Source organism: Protopterus annectens, chromosome 6.part1 (genome assembly GCF_019279795.1).
Source record: "Protopterus annectens isolate FY-2018-M chromosome 6.part1, PAN1.0, whole genome shotgun sequence".
Classification (NCBI taxonomy): Eukaryota; Metazoa; Chordata; order Ceratodontiformes; family Protopteridae; genus Protopterus; species Protopterus annectens.
The window spans coordinates 578,941,046-578,966,621 of NC_056738.1; the positions used below are offsets into that span (position 1 = coordinate 578,941,046).

The following is a 25,576-nucleotide window of genomic DNA, read 5'->3' on the forward strand; positions in this document are numbered from 1 at the left end:
GTAGATTTGATAGGGCTAGTTGGGACATTTATCATTGCAGATCGAGGCTGCTGAGGAGGTAATAATTGAGAACTTTTTATTGACTAGTTCATGGGTAAATACTAGTCTATCAGTCTGCAGACTGTTATAAGCTTAGCAAATAAGCAGTGGTCAGAATCAAACCTTGTACCTTGTATCTATGCAGTAATGACCTTAACTGTTATGCCAAACCCTCCTACCTTTTTAGGTACTAGGCTAGCTACCCATGTGAGCCATTCTAAGCCTAGCCAGTGGCCCAGTACTTTGGGCCTATGAGGTAAACAACTTAGCCATTATGCCAATCTCAACCTTGCCAACTGCCAACTAGTAGTAGGGTGCCCCCTCCTGGTCTGGAACAAGTTCCTGAATTATTGTACAAAGAAGTTGTTTTAGATATATGGAGAGGGCAAAAGGCATTCTTTTAGCTATGTCTCTGTGATGGCAAGATTATTGAGAAATTCAGTGGTTAACCAGGATTCTAGAATTCCGCCATGGTACGGGGGTAGCGTTGTTACCTCACAGCAAGAGGTTCTCCCGTTTGATTCTCTGCTTGGCTTGGGAGTGCCTTCTGTGTGGAGTCTGCATGTCCTCCCCGCAGTTGGTTAGCATTCGAAAGACATGCGTGCGTAAATGGGCGTGCCTTCGTTGAAGGTTGGGCGTCGAGCTGGCACCTCAGCGTTTCGTAAAAATCTACTGCCAATCATTAGCAGACCGGGGTTCCACTGTGGCGACCCCTTACCGGGAAAAAGCCGAAAGTCAAACAACAACAACAAGCAGGATTCTAGAATTGTCTAGTTATTGTTAATGCTGGCTAAATTAATGTGGGTGACCTTTAGGCCCATTTGTTTGGGAAACTGAAGGAGCCATGAAATGGATGTATTTGAGTTGGAAGGGCCATGGTTTGAGTGCATATCTCCTGATTTTTGTTAATGAAGGATTGTGTAGATTGTGTAGAAAGCTCGTGAAAGATTCTGAGTAGAGGGTGGAGTGTTTGTTGCAGTAATATTTGTATTAGAGATGTTTTTCCTGTAGTATATGTTTATAAGTGGGTGTGGGTTGGGAGAACTGAGGATGAGCAGATATTAAAGTTAGGGGACGAAAAAGGATGTGTAAAAGATGGAGTGTGTTCAGCTGGAATAGTGTCTGTAATGGTTATGCAAGCTATTAACACAGATGTGAGAAGTACAGTGAGAATTGTGGGTCTGAGTTGCAACATGGTTAAATATAAGGTCAGTAGAGAATTTAGAGGAGACTAAAATATGAGGTAAATAGTAAATTTAGAAGATTGTGAGGAATTGCAAGAGGGAACGTGGATTGTAATTGGAATAGTATAAGAGGCAGAGGTGAAGAGCAGAGATAGTGACTGCTGAAGGCACAGGAGAACTCTTTGCAGAGTTAATGGACAGAGGTGGACTTATGGGAAATTTAAAACTGCTTAGAAGAATTAGTCCTGTTAGAAGAATTAGTGCCCTTACAAGTATTTTTCAGTCTATCTGCCACATAGAATGATACCACCAAAGAAGAGAAATGGAGATTCAGAGTTATATTAAGCCTATTTGCCACCCACTAGTAACATACCAAGGGCAGAGGTGGATTCCTGTGGAGGGTATAAGTCACTTGTCTACCTCCTGGGAGTATAATAAGACACATGAGGGGTTGTAAGTGGTGTTACTTAGAAGTGGATGACAGAGATAGCTATAGATGGGTGCAGAGGAATTGGACAGAACAGGTAAAGGTTAGAGAAGGATTGGGGGTACATTCGACCTGGCTAAGAGTATTAGGCCATTATATGTAGATGTAAATGGAATGTTTCAGGTTTATGTTACCTAGAATAATCTACTCAAGTAAGGAAAAATGCCAGCACTGTATTAGAGGCCAGTTATATAATACTACGGTGTGCCTTCTGGGAGCTATTTGGCACTTAAGCATAACTAAATAAGTCACCTTTAGGAATGAAAGTTATCCAGGAAGTAGTTCATTTGTGCTGTAGTCAGTGTGATCCAGGAATAGAGTGCATTTTTTGTACTGACTCTGGGCATGGCTAATTTTCAGTAATTAGATGTGTGCCACAGCAGAAATAAATCTTTTTAACTTTTCATATTTTTTATTACAGTCTATGATTGCACTTGAGATCTTACATTGTGAATTGCATTTACTGTGTCATACAGATAAAAATTGGTTAACTTTACAATTTTTATAGGCAGTATATTTTTATTTTGCTATTTGTATGGTTTTAGTCCATTTTAATAGCATACTGAATCAAAATGTTAATATACTTAAAGTTCACACTGAAGAAGATGTAACTTACAGTGAGCAAACAAGAGGTAGTTACAGTGCTAAAGCCCATCAAATGAATGAGTGCAATGGTACATTTTTCACATGCTCTAATAATGCTTTCCTGTCAGGAGTGTGCTATTGATAATACATTTCTCACACGATCCTGCATCCATTAATAACATCACTGCATCTCCTCTGGTGTTGGTCATCATTAATTTCAACTACAGGCGATTATGTGATAGCACTCCATAAGAACAGAAGGGGCAGAGGTCAAATTGCTAGATATTAAAGAAATTCATGACTAAATGCCCTTGGCCATCTCTTTATTTTCTGATACTTTGGTTACACTCAGGTTCTGGTATGCTGTTATTTGTTGCAGATGTTTTTTTAATGAAGTGGCCACTGACATTGAGGCAGATTGCCTCCAGATAGAAAAGCTCCCTGTAGTAGTGCTTGTTTATTTCATTCCTTGCTCAGGGTATTGTATGCTAATACCAGCAAATGTAGTACCTGGTATTATCAGAGATCTGTATGTGACTATTGGGAATGTAAGACTTTCTTTACAGTAATCTTTTTAAGATACAACTTCCCCAGTCATCTACCCAGGCACTTCCCCATTTAAACTTAAAATAAATAAAATGAATGGCAGTCAGCTGCAGCACTAATGTTTACTTATTTACTTTGCACTTGCCATTTGGTAGCAGTGGCTGCCTTTTTCAGGGAATATAAAGCAGTAATCACATAGGGATGTTTATAATTCATTAATGCTCCATGACATATAGTACTGGCATCCTTAATAATGAGCATGTTGTTACTGCTTTTATTACTGCAGTATGTACAAGCTGATCAAAACACCCTCCTCCCCCTTTTGCACTAGGTTGTTAATGAAACACCCTGCTAAAACAGTGCAGTCCTTTAAAAAAACAAAAATAATCTAATTCAGTCTGTTTGTTGTTCACATATGACAAAAACCCTGCAAGAGTGTTTTGTTTTGTTTTATTACATTTTGCGCAGTGAGTCAGGTATTACAATAGTTGCTGTCCTGTGAAATATTTCATAATTTGTCTTGTATTTAATTCCTAGAATTACATATTTCCTAAGTTTTCTTTTCTCTTGAGGTTTCTGTAATTCTATTTCTGCAGGAGCAACCCAAGACTGGCCATAATATACAACTTTAAACTATCACTATCATATACCATAATTTAATATTTAGTACAGGTTACTCAGCACTGTTAAGACATACATTTCTTTACTCTTACATCAGGGGAGCCCCCTAATGGGGAGGTGACTAGATTCATCCTCTCCATCACTTTAAATTAGCATTTTTATTTTTTCAAAATCTCTCATGCTTAGTAGCATGTATGCCTAGAGAATACATTGCACACTGATGTCATGTGGTGACTACACAAATGCTCACACACTGAGCCCACCAGTTCTTATCTGTCACAGTCAAAGTCTGAAACTTGATACTAATGGACTGCAGTGTAAAATTCCAATGTCTCTTGCATAGTACCAAATCTACCATGTGTCCTTGTTCCCATCAGCTAAGACCCAGACCAGCAATGCTTTTATTACTGGTGGAAGAAATAGGACATAAAGCACTGATGTAAGATCCAGCAGTTCAACCGTGCTACCCACAGGCATTAGAAAAAGAAGAGGAAACATTTTGCCATCCTCATAGTGGATGGGTGTAGTTAGAATTTCCTTGTACAGGTTAGGGAGATTCCCACACATAGCATCAAGCTGCAACCAGAACAGGGTCACAAAGACAAAGCTCATGGGATGTGCTGAAACCTAGCCCTTCATGAAGTAAGTCTGTTATTTGTATAAAATACCTCTGGTCTCTCTAAGTGCTGATCATGTCTTCATCTAGAGAGGGCTTGAACCTATGTCCATCTTTGCCATGGCAGATGTCATGAAGCCTGTAGAAAATGCTTCTCCCTAAACTTCCACTCTGGGGAAGTACATTCTGGGGTGAGTAGGTGCTATGGAGCCCCACTGCTGTTCACTTGGAGCTCAGTGCTGACTAATTTTATTCTAGGGAGTAGTCCATCAAGTTAGGTTCCTTTCAGTCAGGGGTACTCCAGATCAAGGACTGTTATACCAGGGTCTCACCCATAGTGCTCAGCTGCCCCTGATTTTCCAGAACTTCCCTAATTTTGCCTCATATTTTTGCCATGTATCTCATAAAATATTTGATTTTATGGTAAATCATTTTGTATTAGTCAGTCAATAATTCCAGACATTAGAGTTTCATACTTACTATACAGAACGTGATGCAAAATCTGATGTTATATTATCTTTTTAAGTGAACTGGAATAGTATTTAAAAATTGTCCATAGTGTTGGATTTTGTCTCCAAAATTATTTTTAGCTTTGTCCAGAATTCCCAATCAATGACATTGTGATGTTTGTGCTTTAGGGCAGGGAGTGCGAGTGGGGGATGGTGACAGTGAGTTTATCCTTCTTCAAGACTAATGGTTCAAGGCCTAAAGTTCAAGTGAATGTTTTACATCTGGAGAGCTGTTAATCAGCAGTTGAGAAGACTACACCTTTAGGAAATATGGCATAATGCAAGTTGAGGGCCTTTCTTTGTAGGTTCCTTCTGAAGTATTGGATTCCAGTGGCTTGACATCTGAGGTATGCAAATTTCATGCTAGCCACCACACTCATCCATGTACATGCCTGCTTATGGAATTACAAATGCATAGTAAAGTGCACCCTACTCAAGGATTTTGTAAAAAGATTGACAACCTGGATGCCACTGTGTTTGAGAGAGATAATGACATTGAGTAGTGTCCACCCTACAGCTTTGCCCCAGTTGAGACCCTGATGCTCATTCCTTTCTCTGCAGAATGGAATCTTCTTCCCTTTTTTGTCATTAGAAATACCTGACTGTATACCTGAGGAAGAGGGAGGAGCACACTCAGTCACCCCGTTACAGAACTGGTTGTGCAGAATACCATTACTCCAGCACGGAAGTCCCCAACCTCTGCTCCTGTATCCCATAACAAGATGAGCACATTTTTTTAAGCAGTTGCTGACTGGAGATGGTTCCTAAGCAGCCATCTTAGTACTGAAATATGTCTAACATTTCTGTCCAGAAGAGGTCCCAGGCACCATAGCATTTTTCTGTCTTGCTGGCTGTTTTGTAGTCAAGAGCCCTGAGGGAAATGGGGCAAGATTTTTTATTTTTTTTTGCTAAACTTAGGATGTGAAACTTCAGCAACACATCTCACATGTCAAAAATCCAGTACTGGTTAGTGGATTAGGTCCTGTAAAAGCTTGCTGTTTTCCTTGAGTCTGGGCCCAAGGATGAGGTAGTGAAGACATTTCTTCACTGGAATCCCATATAGCCCAGGGTCCTACATATCCCACTGTTGTCTTGATTGTACCGGTTCTGCAATAAAGGCTGCAAAATGAATAGTATACCTACACAGGATGGTGTAGCCAAACATATTATCAAAGGAGGTGCTGAGAATAATCATTCTTGGTCCTTAATTCTAGGAGGAGGTCCTTTTTTAAGATGGCCTTTAAAAGCTTGAAAAAAGACCTCCTGAAGAGGAAACAGGCTTTCACTACTGATGAGGACATTTATGATCCCTTTGGGCCCTGTATTCCTTTTTGTTTTCATCTTTCTTTCCTAAACCTAGTCAGCCCTAAAAATAAGATGACACCTGCAAGCAAACAGAGCAAGGCACTTGTGCTTTTGACCCCTGTTGTACTGGATAAGGTGCTCAAATGACTCCAGAATCCCAACTGTAGCACTCCTGACTATGATTTAGTGTTGCCCATGGGATGTTCACCCTAGCATGGGAACCATCACCAAGGATTACTTGGTGATTCATGTAGTTATAGCAAGACGTGTCTTAGAGCACATAGCTTGTGTCCTACAAAGAGCATAAGAGATCTGTATCAGCAGAGTTCTTGGGATAGTCACCTGATATAATGCATTACTTTGGCACATCACAATCTAGAATCTAGAAATGCAGATTCCTTCTCTTTGACCTGGATGAGCAGTAATGCCTGTATAAATTGTTGCTATTGGTGACTTGTTAGTGTGAGTCCTGGAACGCAGGATTGAATAACCAAAAATGTTGTAATACATATACTATGTCCAAGACTGCATTTTGTTAGAATATTCCCTTTTTGCCTAGGCATGATAATCTCAGAGGTAATATATATCAGTTTGGGGGTGTGGGAGCTTGTCCTCCCATAAAATACAACTTTAAAGGAGAAGAATAAGAGTTGACATTCTCTGTTCTCCCCTATTTTCAGACTTGTTTTTGTATTTCATGGGCTCACAGTTATGAGTCCTGTAATTAAACTTGGAAGCCTTCCAAAACCTCAAAGGAGAAAGATGTCCCTATATTAACTGCTTGAAAGTCTGGTTCCTAATAGCCCCGACCAGGAACTTACTGATAACATCTCTAAAGTAGGTGTTGCCCTGGTAGCAATCCTAGGGGCTGACTAGAAACTGGAATAAGTCTTGTTTGATCCCATTGCAGGGGATTGCCTTTATAGGTTTGGAGCTGGATTACTTCTATTACTGGCTGTTCCTGCCTGCATAGTGGGCAAAGGAGGAATTTTAGTTTTCTGAGTGAGGATACAGCATGGGGTCCAGGTTAGGACTCTGCTGCAACATCTTGGCTTTATGGCTGTCATGATCTTCACATTGCCATAGCACATCTGAGGAGTCAGCTAACTGAGGTGTCAGTGAGTGCAGAGCCATCACTCACTCTGATGTCCACTCCTGGTCTCAGACTTCATGTTGCTGGGCCCTAGAATGTTGGGGGTTACTTCCCAACATTTAAGTGAGAAGCGGGCCTCACTTTAACTCAAACACAAATTAGGGGCACATCATTCTCATTAACTAGATATAACTGCAAAATGTTGTCCTAGCCCCCTAAGTCTCAATGGAAAGGGCTGCTTTTGGAGCCCCTTTCTATTTCTTCCTGACAACCAATACAGTGTGCGGTACCTGACAAGTAAAGTGGCAGATGGTCATACCTATGTGCAAAGAGGCAGTTGTGTCTAACAATAGAATGTAGATAGAGACATCATTCCCACAGCACTTCACATCTCAGCTGAATCATACAAGATGGCACACACATTAGATTTTCCAGAAATGAGGCTTTCTGGAGATCAAACTCTATATCCTGTTTATCACTTAGGAGAACATAGTTCTCCACTTTTTCTGCTTGGCGAGGCAGGGGAAAAGGGATTTTATGATGGAAGACATTCTCCTCCTTTTTGCATGGGAGATTCCTGTCTCTTTCCCACAATTTCTGTTGATTCCATGTCACCTTCCAAAGTTCAGAGGAGCTAAATCAGAACTAATTCTGTTTACCTTATGATGTCAAGAAGAGTGTGGTTTCAGTCTGTCAGGTCCCTGATGATACATAAAAAAAAATGATACTAGACAAGTGGGGGGTCTCCTACAGTTTGGTTCCATGACTGGTTGCAGCACAGATCTTTTTTATTTTGTAGATGTCTTGCTTACAGTGGGTCTTCTGGCTGGAATTCTGTATTTAACTGAGGCTGCTACTAAACCTTTACTCTTGCAGGATTGTTCTGCCAAATCAAAGAGGATGTTCATCATATTGAATGCTGCTGCAGTAGCTTTAGCTATACAGTTTGTGTCCTGCAAAGAATACAACAGATGGCCATCTTCTGAACCTTCCAGGCCACCTTCCACATGCCCAAACCATTATTCAGTATGAGCTGAGCTGACAAAAGAGTAGTCCAGGTACCAAGCCCTTTAGAGCTCCTTTTGCTGGCTTTAAAAAATCAATGATCAACTAACGTTTTTCGTTGCTAGACAGATTAATTCCCTTCAGGTAAAAACCTTCCATATTTTGCTTTTTATGGAAGAAAGTGAACTTTTCAGGGAAATTATAAAATTTAAGCCAAAAAAAAATGTTTTCACTGATTATAACATTACTCTTATTAACTTATAAACAGGAGTACTTTTTCACTTTTGTGGAAATTTTTTTTTAAAAATGCTTTAAAATCTACTACTTCCTTGGTAAAAGTTGGGTTATTTTACTTTTGGGGGCTGGGGTAAATATTTGAAGTGCTTTTTTTAAACAAACAAAAGAAAGGAGGAGTGAATGAACTGTTTATGACACTTGTGATCATCCAAAATGCATGTAGATGTGTACCATGAGTTTTTTTTGTGTGTGTGTGTGTGTGTGTGTGTGTGTGTGTGTGTGTGTGTGTGTGTGTGTGTGTGTGTGTGTGTGTGCATGTGCATGTGTGCATGTGTGTGTGTGTGTGTGTGTGTGTGTGTGTGGTCGCAGACGTTCACTACAATGGACTGGTATCCTGTCCAGGATTAGCATCTCTGCCTTATACCTCCTGAGTGTCAGTACAGGATCTGGCATCATAGCGATCCTGAACTGGATTAAGCTGGTAAACAAAGAATGAGTGAATTAATTTCATTTTAGCACCGATGTAAGATTGTAGCTGTACTGAAGGTGTATACACAAATATTGCTGATAGTAAATAAAAGAAAGTGTATACATTTTTATTATTCAGGTTTGTAATCTGGAGTGAGTGGTGTCTTGGGAATTAATAGATTGTGGCACAATAAACTGAACTGCAGTGTTCTACAAATAAACATTTTAAAAGCTTAAAGGGGCATTTACCGCTCCAGTACAAGGCTTTTGTATAGAACAGTGGGGGAGTAGATGCCTTTGTGTTTTAGGAAAAGCTCTTTTGTACATTTGCAGTTTTCAGAGGAGATCATGGTTTCTTTACACTGATCTGCCTGCATAGAGTGAAAGTATCAGCTTACAGCATAGCAGTCTTATAGCAATATTCAGCACTGACTCACTGATTGGTTGATTACTAGTATTTTTTTAAGGTAATATTAATAAAAACGCAATAGATTTGTCTACTACATCCGCTGACAAAAGCCTAAAGCACCTCACACAAATGCATGTAGTTTCTAACATTCAAGTGTCAGCAGTCAGTTTTTGGATCTAGATGTCCACATTGTTATTTGGATTAGTACTTTTAACCCATATTTCCATTGTGACATCTGTACCAGCTAAGCTGATCAAGATTTACCCTTTGCATAATTTGATAATGTATTCTATATTTGACCACCCATCAGGAAACCACTGTTCTTTTTCTGTGCATGATGTAATATTCTCATTGGAAATTCATCTGAATCATTTGATAATATTAAATTGTTCGTATGAATGGGAAGTAGAATATATTGGTAGGAAGAGTTAGGTTACTAGAATGCTAGCAACTATCAAATCTAAACTGCTGAAATCTTTGTAAGGGCTAACAAAATATCTTCTCAAAATACTTTTTTATACTTTTGTTGAAAAATACATTTTTTTGTTACTTATTCCTTACAGATCTTAGCATTAAGTTTGCAGTTTCTGCTGTTAGGAGTGAACTTAATATTACTTTGATGCAATTACTCTGCACAGTTGCATACAGCTATTTAAAAAAATGCTGGCATGTCAGGCAGATAATTTTAAACACAACTGTGTGGTTAATATGGAAGACAAAATACAGTAGAAACCAGTAAGCTGATTCCATTCTGGCCAGCAAAGGAAACCATAATGGTTATCAAAGCTTCCCAAAACTAGCAATTCAAACAGTTACCCACCCTTCTATTTTTTCCTCCTCCTCCATCACTGCTACTTGTACCATCATACATTATACCGCATAACCCATTTCTGCCTTATCATACAAAGCATTATAGGACTGTAATAGTCTTAGTTAAAAAAATATTTCTTCATATCTTTTATGAATGAATCATTACCCATATGATCACGAAAATTCCTGCTACATATATACTTACTTCCTCTCGAAATGAAATTACTTGTACATTGTATAGATTGTAAGAGTTTTAATACTTTCAGTACAGCTAATTGCATACATAAATAGTTAAACATGTTCCCAGTCTCTGTCTTACTATCTTGCTTTCTTAAGCATCTGTACCTCATTACTTTAATTCCCTGTTGTCCTCAAGCAAAATAGCTCCAACGTTTGGAGTGTTTCTTCATAAGTGAAGTCCTCCCTCCCCCTCAGTATTTCAGTCATTCTTCTGTGTATATTCTTCACCATCTTAAGCTAAGTCTGTCTGTATGGTAATTTATTTTCTGCCTATAGCTGACTCAATAACTTTCAATTTTTGGTCCAGAGCTGCAGCTTTCCCCTCTGGCACCCTAGGTGATTCCCCTGGCTAGCACCCAATAGCCTAGAACTGTAGCAAGCTACAGTTGTGAATGCAGTATCAACATTCATTTAGGATTCCAGTGTTCTCCTAGTTTCAGGAATAAATGAATGTCAGTTCTGCACTTGCACCCCTCTGGCCTCTGCCAATCACACCCCTTAACAGCTTGCACTCGGTAACCCGACCACCACCTTCGTTACAGTACTGTTTTGGCCTGTGTTCACCAGGCATTTCCTAACCAAATGTACAATTCTGGAATATGTCTCTAACTTTGCTTGTCTGTTTCCTGTGTAGAACCAAGCTGAAGGCCTTTCTAGGGTCCAGGAACACATCATGTATGTATAGGTTCTCACGCAGTGTCCTTGTCACCTAGCAGCAGAAACTCTGTCTTTCCATATCATTTTTACTTCCATGCTTGCCAGCCATTAGCCTTCTCCTAATAGTTTATTAATTTCTGTGCTGGTCATCCCCCGCACAAGGAAGAGAGCTGACCCGAGAAATGATCACGCAGACAGCCACAAAGGCTGCTTCCACCCTTACTGGTATTCCAGCTTTGAGAGCATTTCAGATGAGGCATTAACCCCTGCCACTGCTGCCTAATGTGAGTACCTCCATCACTGCGGAGCATCCCACTCCCTCCCCTTGCACGTATCTGTTTCCACCCACATGCTGTGAGGGCTTCTGCCACCAGCCTGGATTTACCAAGACCTTGTCCTTGGCCTTAGCCAAGTCAGTGCAATGCAAACCTGTCCCATTACCACTCTGTCCTCCAGGATGAATGAGTTTGTTTCATCTGCTGACTCTTCTTCACCTGCCTTGCTGTCCCAGTGCATGAAACACTATTCAGAGTTGACTCACCCTGATTATAAGATTTATTCCTGGATGGCAGAGAGGTGCACCTAGTACTGTAAAGTGAACAAGTTTGACTGACATAGTTTATCTACAGTGAAATTGAGGGGTGCATTATCTTGCTTCAGAACATTTGGCATAATGGTTAAGGTCTTTACCTCATAGATGCAAGGTACAGGGTTTGATTCTAACTTCAAGTTATTGGCTAGGCTTAAAATGGCCCTTCAGGGCAGTTTGCCTAGTATTCGCCTATGAACAAACTGTTTTTCATAAATCCCTGTAATCAGTATTTTGATATGCTTCAAATTACCATATGCAGTGCTGACATAATGTTGATTTTTGTTATGCTACCTGTATCTAACTTTAGTGTTTTGCTTTTTGAAGTGGCACTATCGTAACTCTCCTATACTGACCTGTTTTTTTCTTTGCTTTTTGCCCCCATGTCTGTTGACTATCAAGCCTCCCCCGTCTGTAGTATAGCTGTCATCCAGGTAGCTGTAGGGGTTGCTTATACCCTTGCCAGTATCTCAACAAACGAGATTTTCGTTTTTAGTTTTAGTCCCTTCCCTTGTTCAGGGAATGTGTGACCTGTGCCATAACAGGGGCATCTCTGTCTTCTCATGCACATGCATGCCTTAGTGCTCATGCTCATACAGGTTATAACAGTGATGGCAGCTTAAGCCAAATGCACATTCCAGGACCACCTGGAATGTTTCTGCCCCTACTTTGAGAGACTGTGGCATAGAATTACTCTATTTTCCCCCCTTTCCCCCAGATAATCACATCCATTATTCCCATGACAGCTATAGCAGATATCTGTGCCAGTAACAGCATGAAGCAGCTGTGACTTAGTCAAAACATTATCCCTCTATGGCAAAAGAGCTGACACTTCCATCTTTTTGATGGTAAGTGAATTAATCTTGGCAGCCTTATCTTGGCATACCATGCTGACTAGCTCCTTCAACTCCTCAGGAAGTAAATATGACCTCAACAGTGTGTCGTCTTATCTGTCTATCCATACTTCACCCCTAAAACCCATTCCCTGCACATTTGTCAGGCTTGTCTTTATTTTTTACAGATGTAAAACATTCATTCCCCATCCATTCTGGTTCTGTGACATTTCTGATAACTTGCCCCCTCTCCAGATCCACTACCTTCATTCATGTCTGTCATTCATCTTGTCTTTGAATTCCCGAAGAACTCTTTGTCTGTAACCCTGCTTATGGTTAAGTGTTCCTTCTCTACCTTTGTTTTTCTAATCATTTTGTTCACCTTATTCGTAAACCTTTCATATTGTCTCTTGTCATTTTTTTACCCCAAGTCATGTCCTTGCAAAGTCTTTTCATCTACCATAATGCTTTCTTAAACTGTTTCTTAAACTTTGTCACCTCCATGGATATATTACACTTCCATCTTCTTTATTTCTACTAAGGCTTAATTCCATTTGTTTCAGGATACCTTTTTGTAAGAGTCCATAAATCCCATCTTAATATTTTAATGCTATTCCCACTCCTTCTGATCACTTCCTCACTGAGCACTCACCTAATACCTCAAGCCTCGACCTCTGTGCTTAGCTTCTGTTATAGAAGGTGCAAGGAATTTGGAGATCCACTTGTATGAATTCTGCACCTCTAGCCATGTTACCCCTTTCATATTGGACAGCACTGGGTATAATTTATTATTATTTTTACTGCACTAGACACCAAACCAGTACATAATATATGCAATTCAGTTCTTGTAATCTTGATTCAGGGTTTGTCATAGGAAAACTTGGATGCATTTTAGGAAATATATGTAGCTTGTACCACAAGGCAAGATACCACTGAAGTACAAGCTGAAGACTATTCATAGAGGTATAAAATAATTGTTAAGCCTTTGCACCTTTTGCCTACCTCAGTCTTAACTCTGTGATAATACATACAGCAAAAAATGGAATTTTAGAAGGGAGGTAGTGAGTTACCTTTGTAAAATGAAACTGTTTCAGTGCTTTTTACCTGTTTTTTTTTCATTTTTTTTTTTCTGTGAGTGTTCATTATAGTGTATTGGGAAATGATTTCTAAAGAATAACTTGCTGATCTGTGCATGCACATGTACTGCTTTGAAACATTCTCGAGAAAACTGTCACATGTTTTAAGCCCCATTTTTATCACTTTCTAACTACTATGTCAGCAAAAATCTGTCTTCTCTAGAACAATAAGCTGAATAAAAAAATCTACTGCTTTTGTTGTCACATTTGGTTAATGTTGGTCAGAATTCAGCATCTTAGTTGGCTGAGAAAACCATTCTCCAAATCACCTTGCCTATGCCAGCGGTTTATAAACACAATAAGTTGGCTTAAAAATATTGTTTGATCTCCAGAAAACTAACATAAAGAAGTCTGTTCAGTTTGGAATACACAATACAAATGGAGCTTTCAGAAATTTTATTTTGTGCTAGAGACGTTATCCTCCACCAAGTTCATGCATAAAGAGACCCCCTTCACTACCTATTTTAACTGACTTCAGATTCAGCAAACCTCATTGTTATGAAACTCAGCTTCTGAAAACTCTTATTTGATTGTCCAGTTCCAAGAGAACAATCTGGTGAGATGTTAATATAGCCAGGCTCACATATGCAGAGCCATGCATATAAATGCTTTAAGCCAAGACTAATGAAAGTTGGCACAACATGAGAGGACATAATGAGCATCAGCCTTTAGCTCATGCCCCAGTCCTGCTGTAGATAACGTGGAACTAATGGCACACTTCATGGCCAAAGGGTTGGACTTGCCATATTGCCTTCTTTGTAACAACCCCCCTCCAGTCTTTGGCTCACACTACTCATGGATAGAGCTTCCTCAGCAAATGTGACTATTTTCTGTTCATATTGTATTTTCCAGAGCACATCCTGATCCCATTTGCAGTGATTGCATGCCAATTTGGTGGCAGTAGTTTACATGTCCGACTCAAGGACGTAGGTGCATGAACCCTTACATGTCCGACTGTAGGACTTAGGTGCATGAACCCTTGCTTGATGCCCCACATAAAGCCAGATTTGGGGGAGGTTGCACCTTACCCTCTTTGTTGCCTTGTGAATGTGTTGCTGCTGTTGATATGAATTTGCTGTTTCCTAGGGGAATGGACATGTAAGAGTTTCTAAAACAGTATTTTTCTACCTAAGTATGTTAAATGCACATTATATATGTGTATGTGCATATGTATATGTAAGACATGTAATATGTGTGTTGATTGCTGAATATTTACAAACAGATTTGGTAGATGTAATAGAAACCATTGTCCAATCTCCAAGTTTATTGTGTAATCCTTTGCTTGCAGTCTGAAAGTTGTTACAAAATACTTAATTTTGTGTGCAGCCATTGGTACCAAAATGCATTCTGATAAATTATTGGATGACTTGAAAAAAAGACCTGACATAAGAGAGTAGAATCTATTTTTGTGCCTCTGGTTTGCTGTCTCCAGATGTAGCATGTTTGTTATTGCACATTTACGTTTGTGTAGAACCACTAATGTCTTCTTTTATGTTTGTTTTCTCTTCACCGCAACTTGGAAGAAATGTCAAAAAGAGAAGATATGACCCCAGCCAGCAAGGTCCATACTGAAGAACATGTCATTACACTGTGGGATTCTGGGTAATTGTCACTCAGTTGTGCCAGAAACTGCAAATTATGAGACATGCAGGCATGCAGGTCAAGAACAGTGCTAGTAAAAGGGGGAGAAAAATTCTGAGAATAAAAACCTTCTGCTTGACTAACTAGAAAAAAGAACAAAAAAGTTAACGTCAGGAGTCTATTCTGTTTCTTTTTTAATTTAAAAGGGACATTCATGCCAGTTTGGGAAAAAAAAGATGGCTACCTGTGTGCATTTCTCAATCATAAACTGGGGCTCCATCTTTTCATTGCCTCTTGACAGTCGCATGACTTAATCTTTTTCACTATAAACACTCATGGCATGAGGATTGCGAACTGCACGACAAAATTAAATATTACAGCAGGATTTCATATTCTGGTACCAGTTCTGGACTTGCAAGTCACTCGTTATGGATCTGCAAACAACTGGTTCTGGACTCATCCTTCTCAGCTGCATCTTGTCAGAGCTCAGGATCACCTTCTCAACAGATTTCCCGCATCGGGGTCAACCTGCTGAGGACCTGTTGTCCTCTTCAAGCAATGATGATAGAACATGTACGTCTTAAAACGGTACACATAGAAAAAGAAGACTGTGACATTTGTATTGATTGTATGCTATAATTTTATTTATTTGTTTGTTTCTCTGTTCGTTTATTTATTTCCAGCATGTTGTATAACAGGTGTTTTTGGCTTGTTCACCAAACAGACAAGTAAAAAAGCAGATGCACTGTAGAGTCACTGGTGGCAGACACCCCACAGAATATTGTTTTTATAACTTATTTCTTGTCAACTTGAAACCAAATATGCAGACCCAGTAACAGGGTTTTAAATCCTTCATTATTAAAGTTGTAAGTAAATATGTGAATTTTGCAGCTGGACTGTATGTGAGAGAACCCTGGTGCCCTCTGTTGCTGTTTCCGTATGTTTTATCTTTATAGTTCTCTTTTGGAGTGAACTAATGGCCTGTCATCATTATTCAAAACACAACTTGCATTGTTTTTTTATTAGTCTCATGATCCACAGCACTGCACATTTTATTATTATACCACTAATCTCTAGTATTGAGCATTTTCTTATTTCTTCACTTAAATCTAGCACTGCACATTTTATAATTATGCTACTAACCTCCAACACTGCACATTTTATTATTACGCTACTGACCTTCAGCACTGCACATTTTATAATTATGCTACTAACCTCCAACACTGCACATTTTATTATTACGCTACTGACCTTCAGCACTGCACATTTTATTATGCTACTGACCTCCAGCACTGCACATTTTATTATTACGCTACTGACCTCCAGCACTACGCATTTTATTATCACGTTACTGACCTCCAGCACCGCACATTTTGCTCCCACAAGTAGAGCGCTGCATATGCTACTATCACTGCACATTCTATCATATTCCTATGAATATAGCACTCCAGATTTTATTTTTATTCCCATAAGCAGTAGCACTGCATACTTTATTATTCCAAAGAGTATCAGTACGGCACATTTTAATACTTTGCCAGCTGGTAGCAGTATTGCACATTTTATTATTCCCTTGAGCATAGTACTGCAGATTTATTATTCCCATAACCTGAATACTGCACATGATCAAATTTTTCTGTGAATAGTGCACTGCACATTTTATTGTCACTCCCATTAGCACTGCCATCTTTATTATTTCAGTGAGTAACAGTATTTCACATACTGTCATTTCCATAAGTAGTAGTACCGCATGTTTTTGTTACTGTTCCCCTGAGCAACAATAGTGCACATTTTATTACTCCTATGACCAACAGTACTGCACATGCTACTGTTGTTTCCCTTGAGTAGCAGTAATGCACATTTGTATTATTCCCATGAGTAGAAGTACAGCACATTTTATTACTCTTATGAGTAGCAGTACTGCACATTTGCTGTGTTTCCCATGAACTGTAATACTGCATATTTTATTGCTCCCATGAGTAGTAGTATTGCCCATACTACTATCTCCTACAAGTAACAGTACTGCACATTTTATCCGACCACTGTATAGCAGCAATGCACATACTATTATTATTCACTTGAGAAGCAGTACTACACATCTTAATCAATTCCCTTTTCCCCCATTTTGTACATGCTGTTGTGGTGTCAAATCAGCTGTGTTCACTTCCTTATAATTTTCTCTAGTCACATTCTGTTCCAGCAGCAGTACTATACCTGCTGTTATAGCTCCTATAGGCAATAACTTTAGACATTTCATTCTAATTCTGATGAGTAGCAGGACTGCCTGCCTAGCGTTACTCCCATGAGTACCATCACCGTGCATCTTATTGATATTCATGTTAAGACACCATTGTACGTTTTTATTTTCATTTCGATGAACAGTAGCATTTTGTCTGCCATTGACTCCATGATTTGTAGCAATGCACATCTTAACGGCATGCAGCATTTTTACCTGTGGTATCTGATTAATAACATTGATCATTCTAACTTTATTTCCCTCAGTAGTGATTTGGCACCTTTTGCAATATCAGTGTGCATGTTACTGCTATACCCATTAGTAGCAGCACAGAGCGTCTTATTGTTAACCCCACGAATATCTGCACTGCAGATCTTACTCTTACTTTGTAAATGTCTACACTAAATATCTTGTTATGCCCAAGTGGTAGTCATACTGAACAGATTATTGTTATGCCCTTGAGTATATGTATTGTACATGTTCTTATCCCAGCACTGTACATCTTACAGACGTCTACATAGGTAGCACTACAGAGTAATGTTCTGTTCCTCTGAGGAAGAACACTGCATATCACTATCCCCGTGAATAACAGTACTGCACATATTAATTTCATGAGAAGTATGCACAGCTTTGCATACATAACATCTTGTGTTACGCCAGTATAAGGAACATATTTCTCTTTGAAGTGTCAGAACTGCATATCATTTGCATGAGCAGCTGCATTGCATTACTTGTTAAAATCCCACGAGAACCAACACTGCAATCCGCTTTTTCCAATTAAGTGTCATACCTTCTGTTCTATTACCGTCATGAGTAGCAGTGCTGTATGTTGTTACTCCTGTGAATAGCAGCACTTCACATTTTGTTATTCTCGTAAGTAGAATCATTACACTTTGTGTTATTTACAGAAATCACTCTGCTTTCATTGTTCCCACAAGTAGCAGCCTTGTACATTTTTTGCTATTCTCAAAACTTGCAGCAGATCCTATTTGGTTATTCCTGCAGAGAAGGTATTACATTATGGCATACCTTCAAGTAAAGGCACTACACATTTTGTTATTTCTATGAGTCGAAGCACTAAACATTTTGTAGTTCTTACTGGTAGCAGCAGTACACATTTTATTATTCCCATAAGCAGAATTGCTGCACTTTTTGTTATTCCACCAGCAGCAGCACTGTACATTTTTGCTATTCCCACCGGTAGCAACAAGGCATATTTAGTTACTACTGTAAGGGGAAGCACTCCACATTTTACTATTCCTCTATGTAAAAAACACTGCACATTTTACTATTCCTCCATGTAAAAAACACTGCACATTTTACTATTCTTCCATGTAAAAAACACTGCACATTTTACTGTTCCTCCATGTAAAAAACACTGCACATTTTACTATTCCTCCATGTAAAAAACACTGCACATTTTACTATTCCTCCACGTAAAAAACACTGCATATTTTACTATTCCTCCATGTAAAAAACACTGCACATTTTACTGTTCCTCCATGTAAAAAACACTGCACATTTTACTATTCCTCCATGTAAAAAACACTGCACATTTTATATCCATGAGTAGTACTACACATTCTGTTGTACCAGAAAGTAGCATCACTGCAGATCTCACCATTCATTATCTTCATGAATAATTGAGGTATAGACTCAGCAATCCAGGCATGCTAAGGCTTTGAGATAACAGCTGCAGATAAGATATTTGGAAGCAACCCTGCTGCATTATAGAGCAGCACTACAATCCACTTTAATGCTTTCTTTATCTGCTCTGACTAGTTATACTAATGGGAAAAAGAAAGTCTTCATTATCTTTAGTGATGTGACCTCTCTGTGCAATCTAATACATGCTAATTACAGAACAAACAACACATTAGAGTTAGAAACATAGTTCATCATTTACTTACATTTTTCTGAGGTTCATTTAGTAGGCTAATGACCCCAAAGGGACTTTTTTAAGCCTAGCTATGTTTCCCAAAGGGGAGAACCAAACCCTGTACCTTGTGTCTGTAAGGTAAACACCTTAACCATTATGCCAAGTTCAGTAGTGTAAGTACCTATAGACCCCAGCTAATGATTGGCAAGAATTCAAAGGTATTTGGTACCAGCATGTTATAGATCAGGCTAGAAGATGATGAGGAAGCAACTGATTTGCATCAGATGTACAGAATGAGAGGCTGCTGTTTCTGCAGCATCTTATCTTAAGGTTGGGGGTTGTCTTCTCAAAGTTCAGCAAGTACTTGTATGTAAGTCATAGAAGGCTGACTTGTTTTGTGGCATTATAAAATCTAGAAAGATCCAGGAGGGGAGCAGGTATACATTTACGGATGCCAAATTGTACTTATGAAGGGCCAAAGGATGCCCCAGTACCTAACATCCACTATCATCTCTGGAAAATCTTTCTTCATGATGGCATGTTTCCTTGGATTACAAAAAAGAAATGTAAGCACCTTAACTGAAAAGATAAATAAAACAGATTTACAAATACAGAGTTGCCTGGAGAAGCAGATTGTGTTCATGCTGTGTTGGAATGGGTAACTGCCGTAAACCTGAACATTACTTTACCTAGTACAATTAGTAGTTCACAGCATGATGGGGTGAGTTCTTTGCAGAGTCTACTCCAATTTTATTAACATTTCAATGGATTTGCTAATGGCATTTACCAGTACGGTGCTATGCAAGGGCCACTTTGTGCTTCAAATTGCCACTGTAAATTCTTATGTCAGAGGGCATAGACATGCTGCTGACTTTAAGACCGGAAGGGAGGAAAGAAAGAATTTTGTGTTATTGATTTACTGGAACTTGCTAGTCATTCCATGCCATGATATGAACTATGCACAAACTGTGGCTAAAACAAGTTGATTAAAATTCTGGCCATTGTGTATATTAATACTGGTGCCAATCACTTTTAGTTGGCCACCTCACTTTTAAGATTGTGCCTGTTTCTCATAGCTCCTGTTTTTTTTTTTTTTTTTGCACTGTAGTTCATTTCCAAAACTCAGTATATTTCCTGTCTAACTACTCAAAATAAACATGCAGGATGAAGCATCTTATTTTTGTCTATTCTGGCTTGTATTTAGTCAAGTTCGAATGCTTCTCTTTTCCTTTTCTTCAGGGTTATGTCTTTGTTGGTTTGATAATGGGTAAGTGAAGTGTTCCAGTTCAAACACTTTTTATGTGATTCCCAGAGAAATTAAATATATATATACCTGTGTGGCCTGTCTTCCTGTCCTGGTCACACGTGTGCTCACATGCATGCACACACACATTTATATATATATATATATATATATATATATATATATAGATAGATAGATATATATGTGTGTGTGTGTGTGTGTGTGTGATATATATATATATATATATATATATATATATATATATATATTTATAGATATATATATATATATATATATATATATATATGGTTTACCTTTACAAAACTAAAACACAGTGGTGCAATTGCTCATATGAGCGAATCATAACCATGAAAGTCAGAACAGTGACGATTCCATATGTTTGAAAATCAGCAAATCGAAAAGCAGATTAGCTGATTTTCGAACATATGTATTGAAAAAAAAAAAGAAGTGTAAAGCAGGTGGGCAAGTCCCCCTGCGCCCCCCCATGTGGGGGGCTGCCCCCCTACACCCCTACTTTAATATTCTAACTCCAAGATCACACTACAGTGGGGAAAGGGACCATTTTCCGATCCCCATTATAGTGCAATCCATCCCACAATGTCGAATGTGCAATGAGTGAATGTCACTGTGTATTCGCTCATTGCACATTTTGAACCTTTTTGCGTTCGGCGTTTGCAAACTTTGCAAGCAGTCTTTAGGACAACTGCTGTTCACCCGTGTGCAATGCGCACACATGAAGATAAACATATATATAAATATATATATATATATATATATATATATATATATATATAAATAAATATATATATATATATATATATATTTACATATAGATAAATAGATAATATGATTATATAATGAATGGTTGACATGTTAAATGATTGACACAAAAACATTTAGCAAAACATGTTCACAATTTATCATATTGACAGCACAAATTACTGACACCCAGTACATTGAAAAAGGAAACAAATTTCCTTTTCTGATGTATCATAACCCTACCAGCAATTCAGCTCAAATTTGTCTGAATAGAGGTAGTGTTACTGAAAGTTTTTTTTTAAGGTAATGTGCACAGTGGGGGTTAGTACTAGGGTTTGGGTTAGAGTTAGAGTTAAGGTTATCAAGCATTAATACAATGGAACAGGGGGCTTTGTCCCCCTGTTCCACCTTAGTAATGCATGCAGACCCTAATTCTAACTCTAACACTGCCCCAACTCTAACCGTGCACCTTACCTTAAAAATCCTTTTCAGTATCACTATTACTACAGACGACAGCTCAGACACTCACTTCACATGTGCTCAAACACTTGCGTGTTGTGTACACACACATACACAGATGCACTCTAACCCACGCAACACTAAATATGTCCATTAACTGATACTGACCCTAACTCTAAAACACACACTCACATGCAACCCTAACCTGTCCCTTACCTAACCCTAAAACACACACACACTCATGCACACTAAATATATCCCCTTAACAAACCCTAACCCTAAAATACACAAACTTGCACACATTTTAAACCTGTCCTCTTACCTAGTCCATATTTGAACCCAAGACATAGACACCCACACACAGCTCCCAGTCATACCAAAAAGGAACTTACCTTTATTGACCAACAGAAAGTCACTCAATCCGCCATTCACACAAACAGCCTTTCTTACAAAAACACACTACATTTCACTTTGTCATACATGATTGTCAACCAAGTGAAGTACGACAATATATATCTTGCTCACTCACTCACTCACTCACTCACTCACTCACTCACTCACTCACTCACTCACTCACTCACTCACTCTATGTGTGTATGTGTGTGTGTGTGTGTGTGTGTGTGTGTGTGTGTGTGTGTGTGTGTGTGTGTGTGTGTGTGTGTGTGTGTGTGTATATATATATATATATATATATATATATATATATATATATATATATATATATACCCACACACATACAGAAAAAGAGAGAGAGAGATAGATATACATATATGTATATGTGTGTGTGTGTGTGGGGGGGGGGCATACTTTAAATTAACAAAAACACCTATTGTTGACTTATAAAATGCTTACACTCCAGTTCACATACACCTAGAAACTGCTGCCTCCACAAACCCTGCTTATTAGATGCACTAACTCCTTGAGTGCACACATACAGGATAAGGACAAATTTCACAACTCCTGGAATTGTACAGTCTTGCACACCTATCTATCAGCTGTGTAGTCAACCATATGCAGTCAGCTAAGCTGTACACTTAACACACAATCAGCCATTTACATTACTGCCACAGCATACAGGAGCACCTAACATGCAATCAGCCATTTACATCACTCCCACAGCATGCAGGAGCACTTAACACACAACTGATCATTTACATTACTCCCACAGCATACATGAGCACCTAACATGCAATCGATCATTTACATTACTCTCACAGCATGCAATAACATCTAACATGCAGTCAACCATTTACATTACTACCCCAGTATGCAGGAGCACTTAACACACAATCGACTATTTACATTAGTCCCACAGCATACATGAGCATCTAACATGCAGTCAACCATTTACATTACTCTCACAGCATGCAGGAGCACTTAACACACAATCGATCATTTACATTTCTCCCACAGCATACATGAGCACCTAACACACAGTCGACCATTTACATTACTCCCACAGCATACATGAGCACCTAACACACAATCGATCATTTACATTACTCTCACAGCATGCAGTAACACCTAACATGCAATCAACAATTTACATTACTCCCACAGTATGCAGGAGCTCTTAACACACAATCAACTATTTACATTACTCCCACAGCATGCAGGAGCACCTAACACGCAATCGATCATTTATATTACTCCCACAGCATGCAGAAGCACTTCACAGTTTTTTCTTTTTTTTCATTTATGCCTGCCTACTTAATTTGTGTGCCTCAAAACAGACATATAATATTTTGCACTAATTATATAAGTGCGAAAAACAGTAACTTTACTCTTACGGTATGTGTTTCTGTGCTATGATTAGAAAACTTACTTCTATCCATGACATATAGTGACAGAGAAAGATAACAGTATTTTCCTCTTATTCCTGTCCCACAGAAAAAAGAAATACTTTGTTAGAGTGGGGACTATGAAACTGTCTCTGTGGTTAGAGAAGATAAGTCTGAAAGACACTGAAATGGTTGGGCGAATGTACAAATAAAGCTTAATCCTTTTTTAATAGGCCACAGTGGAAACTACTGACTGATGTCACCACTACTATAAAAGCAGTTTGGTACAGTGCTTATTTGTTGTTGTATAACATCCTTAGGACTGGCTATATCTTTATGGATGAATTCTAGTAAATACATTACACAGACAGAATGTATTGACAACTTAAATCATTAGCATTAAAGGCTTGGAGATATTTTTCTTTAATAGTCATGTGGCAAAGTGTATATAAGTAGTGGAACAGAAAATGCTCTGTCATTGAACTTTTAAGAAAAGCAGGCAAAATATAAGCAGTTAAATAAATGCACACTATGCTTACATAGAAAAAGTACAATGAAAGGTATCTTTTTGCATTTCACTATTTCTGCTAGATAACATATTCTTATGCCTTCAGTGGACAAAAATGAGTAAACTGGTCACCAGTCCAGAATTGCAAACTGAATTATGCAGTTCCATTGGAAATGCTGCAGATAATAAATGCTGAAAAATAAACCAGAAAAGCTGCATGTCTTTTGAGTACATTTTGGGTATTAGAGCACTAAGTTAACAAGCAGATATTCTGTTAAGTATATTTTAAAACAAACATGCCTTCTGGAGTTATGGATTGAAAGACTGAGTTATATGAAAGATTGCTAGCATAATATGTTGATGCCTGTCATTTAATTGAAATGTATATATTTATATGTTGCTGATTGGGTTGGACCTGCTGGGTAATGTCCATTTATAGTGGGGTCCCAAAATAATAAAAAAAATGAACAAGAGACATAATAGGAAGTCTCATAAATAGAGATAATAATTCAGTAGCATATCATCTTGATACTAACAGCTTAAAATTGTGTGCCAATGCAGTGGTATAAATACAGACATTAAATGCAATACTATGATATCATTCTGGATATGACATTCAGAATTGTTTAAAATGAATGCACAGAAAGTGTAAAACTGAAATAGTACTAGTGAATTAAGATATATAGAAAATAGTACAGTTTGGGTAAAATGCAGAAAAATATAAAGACATGTTGAAACAGTGTAAAAGGAATATACAGAAAATTAGTTTTTGTTGAACAATTAAAGTGAACAAGCATCAAAACACAAGCAATTGCTGCTAGCACTTCAGAAGTATATTTACCATAAAGAAAAAGCAATGCATGAAAACAACAACCAACTGCAAAATGAAAACAATTCCTTTTAGCGATTAGTTAACCAAAACCCACCTCTAATTTCAGACACACTTTGTCTGAATAATAGTAGTATTATAGAATTTTCTTTCTAAGATAACATTTAGGGTTTGGGTTAAGTAAGGACGGGCACAGGGACTCTACTTTGGAGTACAGTAGGACTGGCCACCTCAGCAAAAAATAAATAAATAAAAACATTCTAGCAGCACCTGTGTTATGTAGCGGAGTATCATTAAAATAGTTTCAGTAAATTTTGGTAAAAGATTTTTAAATTAAATTGCATTTGCCAAATTGTCTTCCTCCACATAAGAATAATAAAGTAGTTGTATGACATAAATTAGTAATAACAGATTACACCATATTATTTTTAAAAGTAATAAACATTGCATGCTATTTCATAATAAGTGTTTAACAGATGCAGATATGCATGCAGCATACATATATCTAAAATGTTATTTCAATGTGGGAATGAGCCAGATAGTAGTGTAACATCCAGTTCCAGGGTTAGAGCTTGTGAGAGAAGTGACTAATTGTTACAGCAAAAATTTAGGCCAATTCATCCCAAGTAGCTCTTTTCAGGATGATCTCCACTGGGTATTTAACTCTCCCATAAAGATTTGTTCTTTGTAGCCTACTGGTGCAGTGGCTTCACCAAAATACCTAGTAATTGGAACTGTTGTGAGCATTAGATTAGGTTGCCCTATGAACAACCACAACACTATTGTTCATAATCCACTTCCTCAATCACAATTAATGGAGAAAAAGGTATTCTTGCAAAGAGGCCCCCACCCCACAAAATTTGGAGGGGGCGTGCCTCCCATAGCTACCTTATATATATATTAACTCAGTGTTT

General features: G+C 38.3%; 1 protein-coding gene across 3 annotated transcripts in view; it reads left to right on the forward strand.

Annotated features, from left to right (window-relative positions):
- Nucleotides 1-20,239, forward strand: part of ADAM23 (ADAM metallopeptidase domain 23) — a 1,167,569-nt gene extending 1,147,330 nt beyond the window's left edge. For all 3 annotated transcript variants that reach the window (XM_044076026.1, XM_044076027.1, XM_044076028.1), the window contains one exon: nt 14,893-20,239. In XM_044076026.1, coding sequence (XP_043931961.1) covers nt 14,893-14,941 — 49 coding nt within the window. In that variant the 3' untranslated portion in view covers nt 14,942-20,239. The remainder of the gene's footprint in view (nt 1-14,892) is intronic.
- Nucleotides 20,240-25,576: the final 5,337 nt, after the last annotated feature.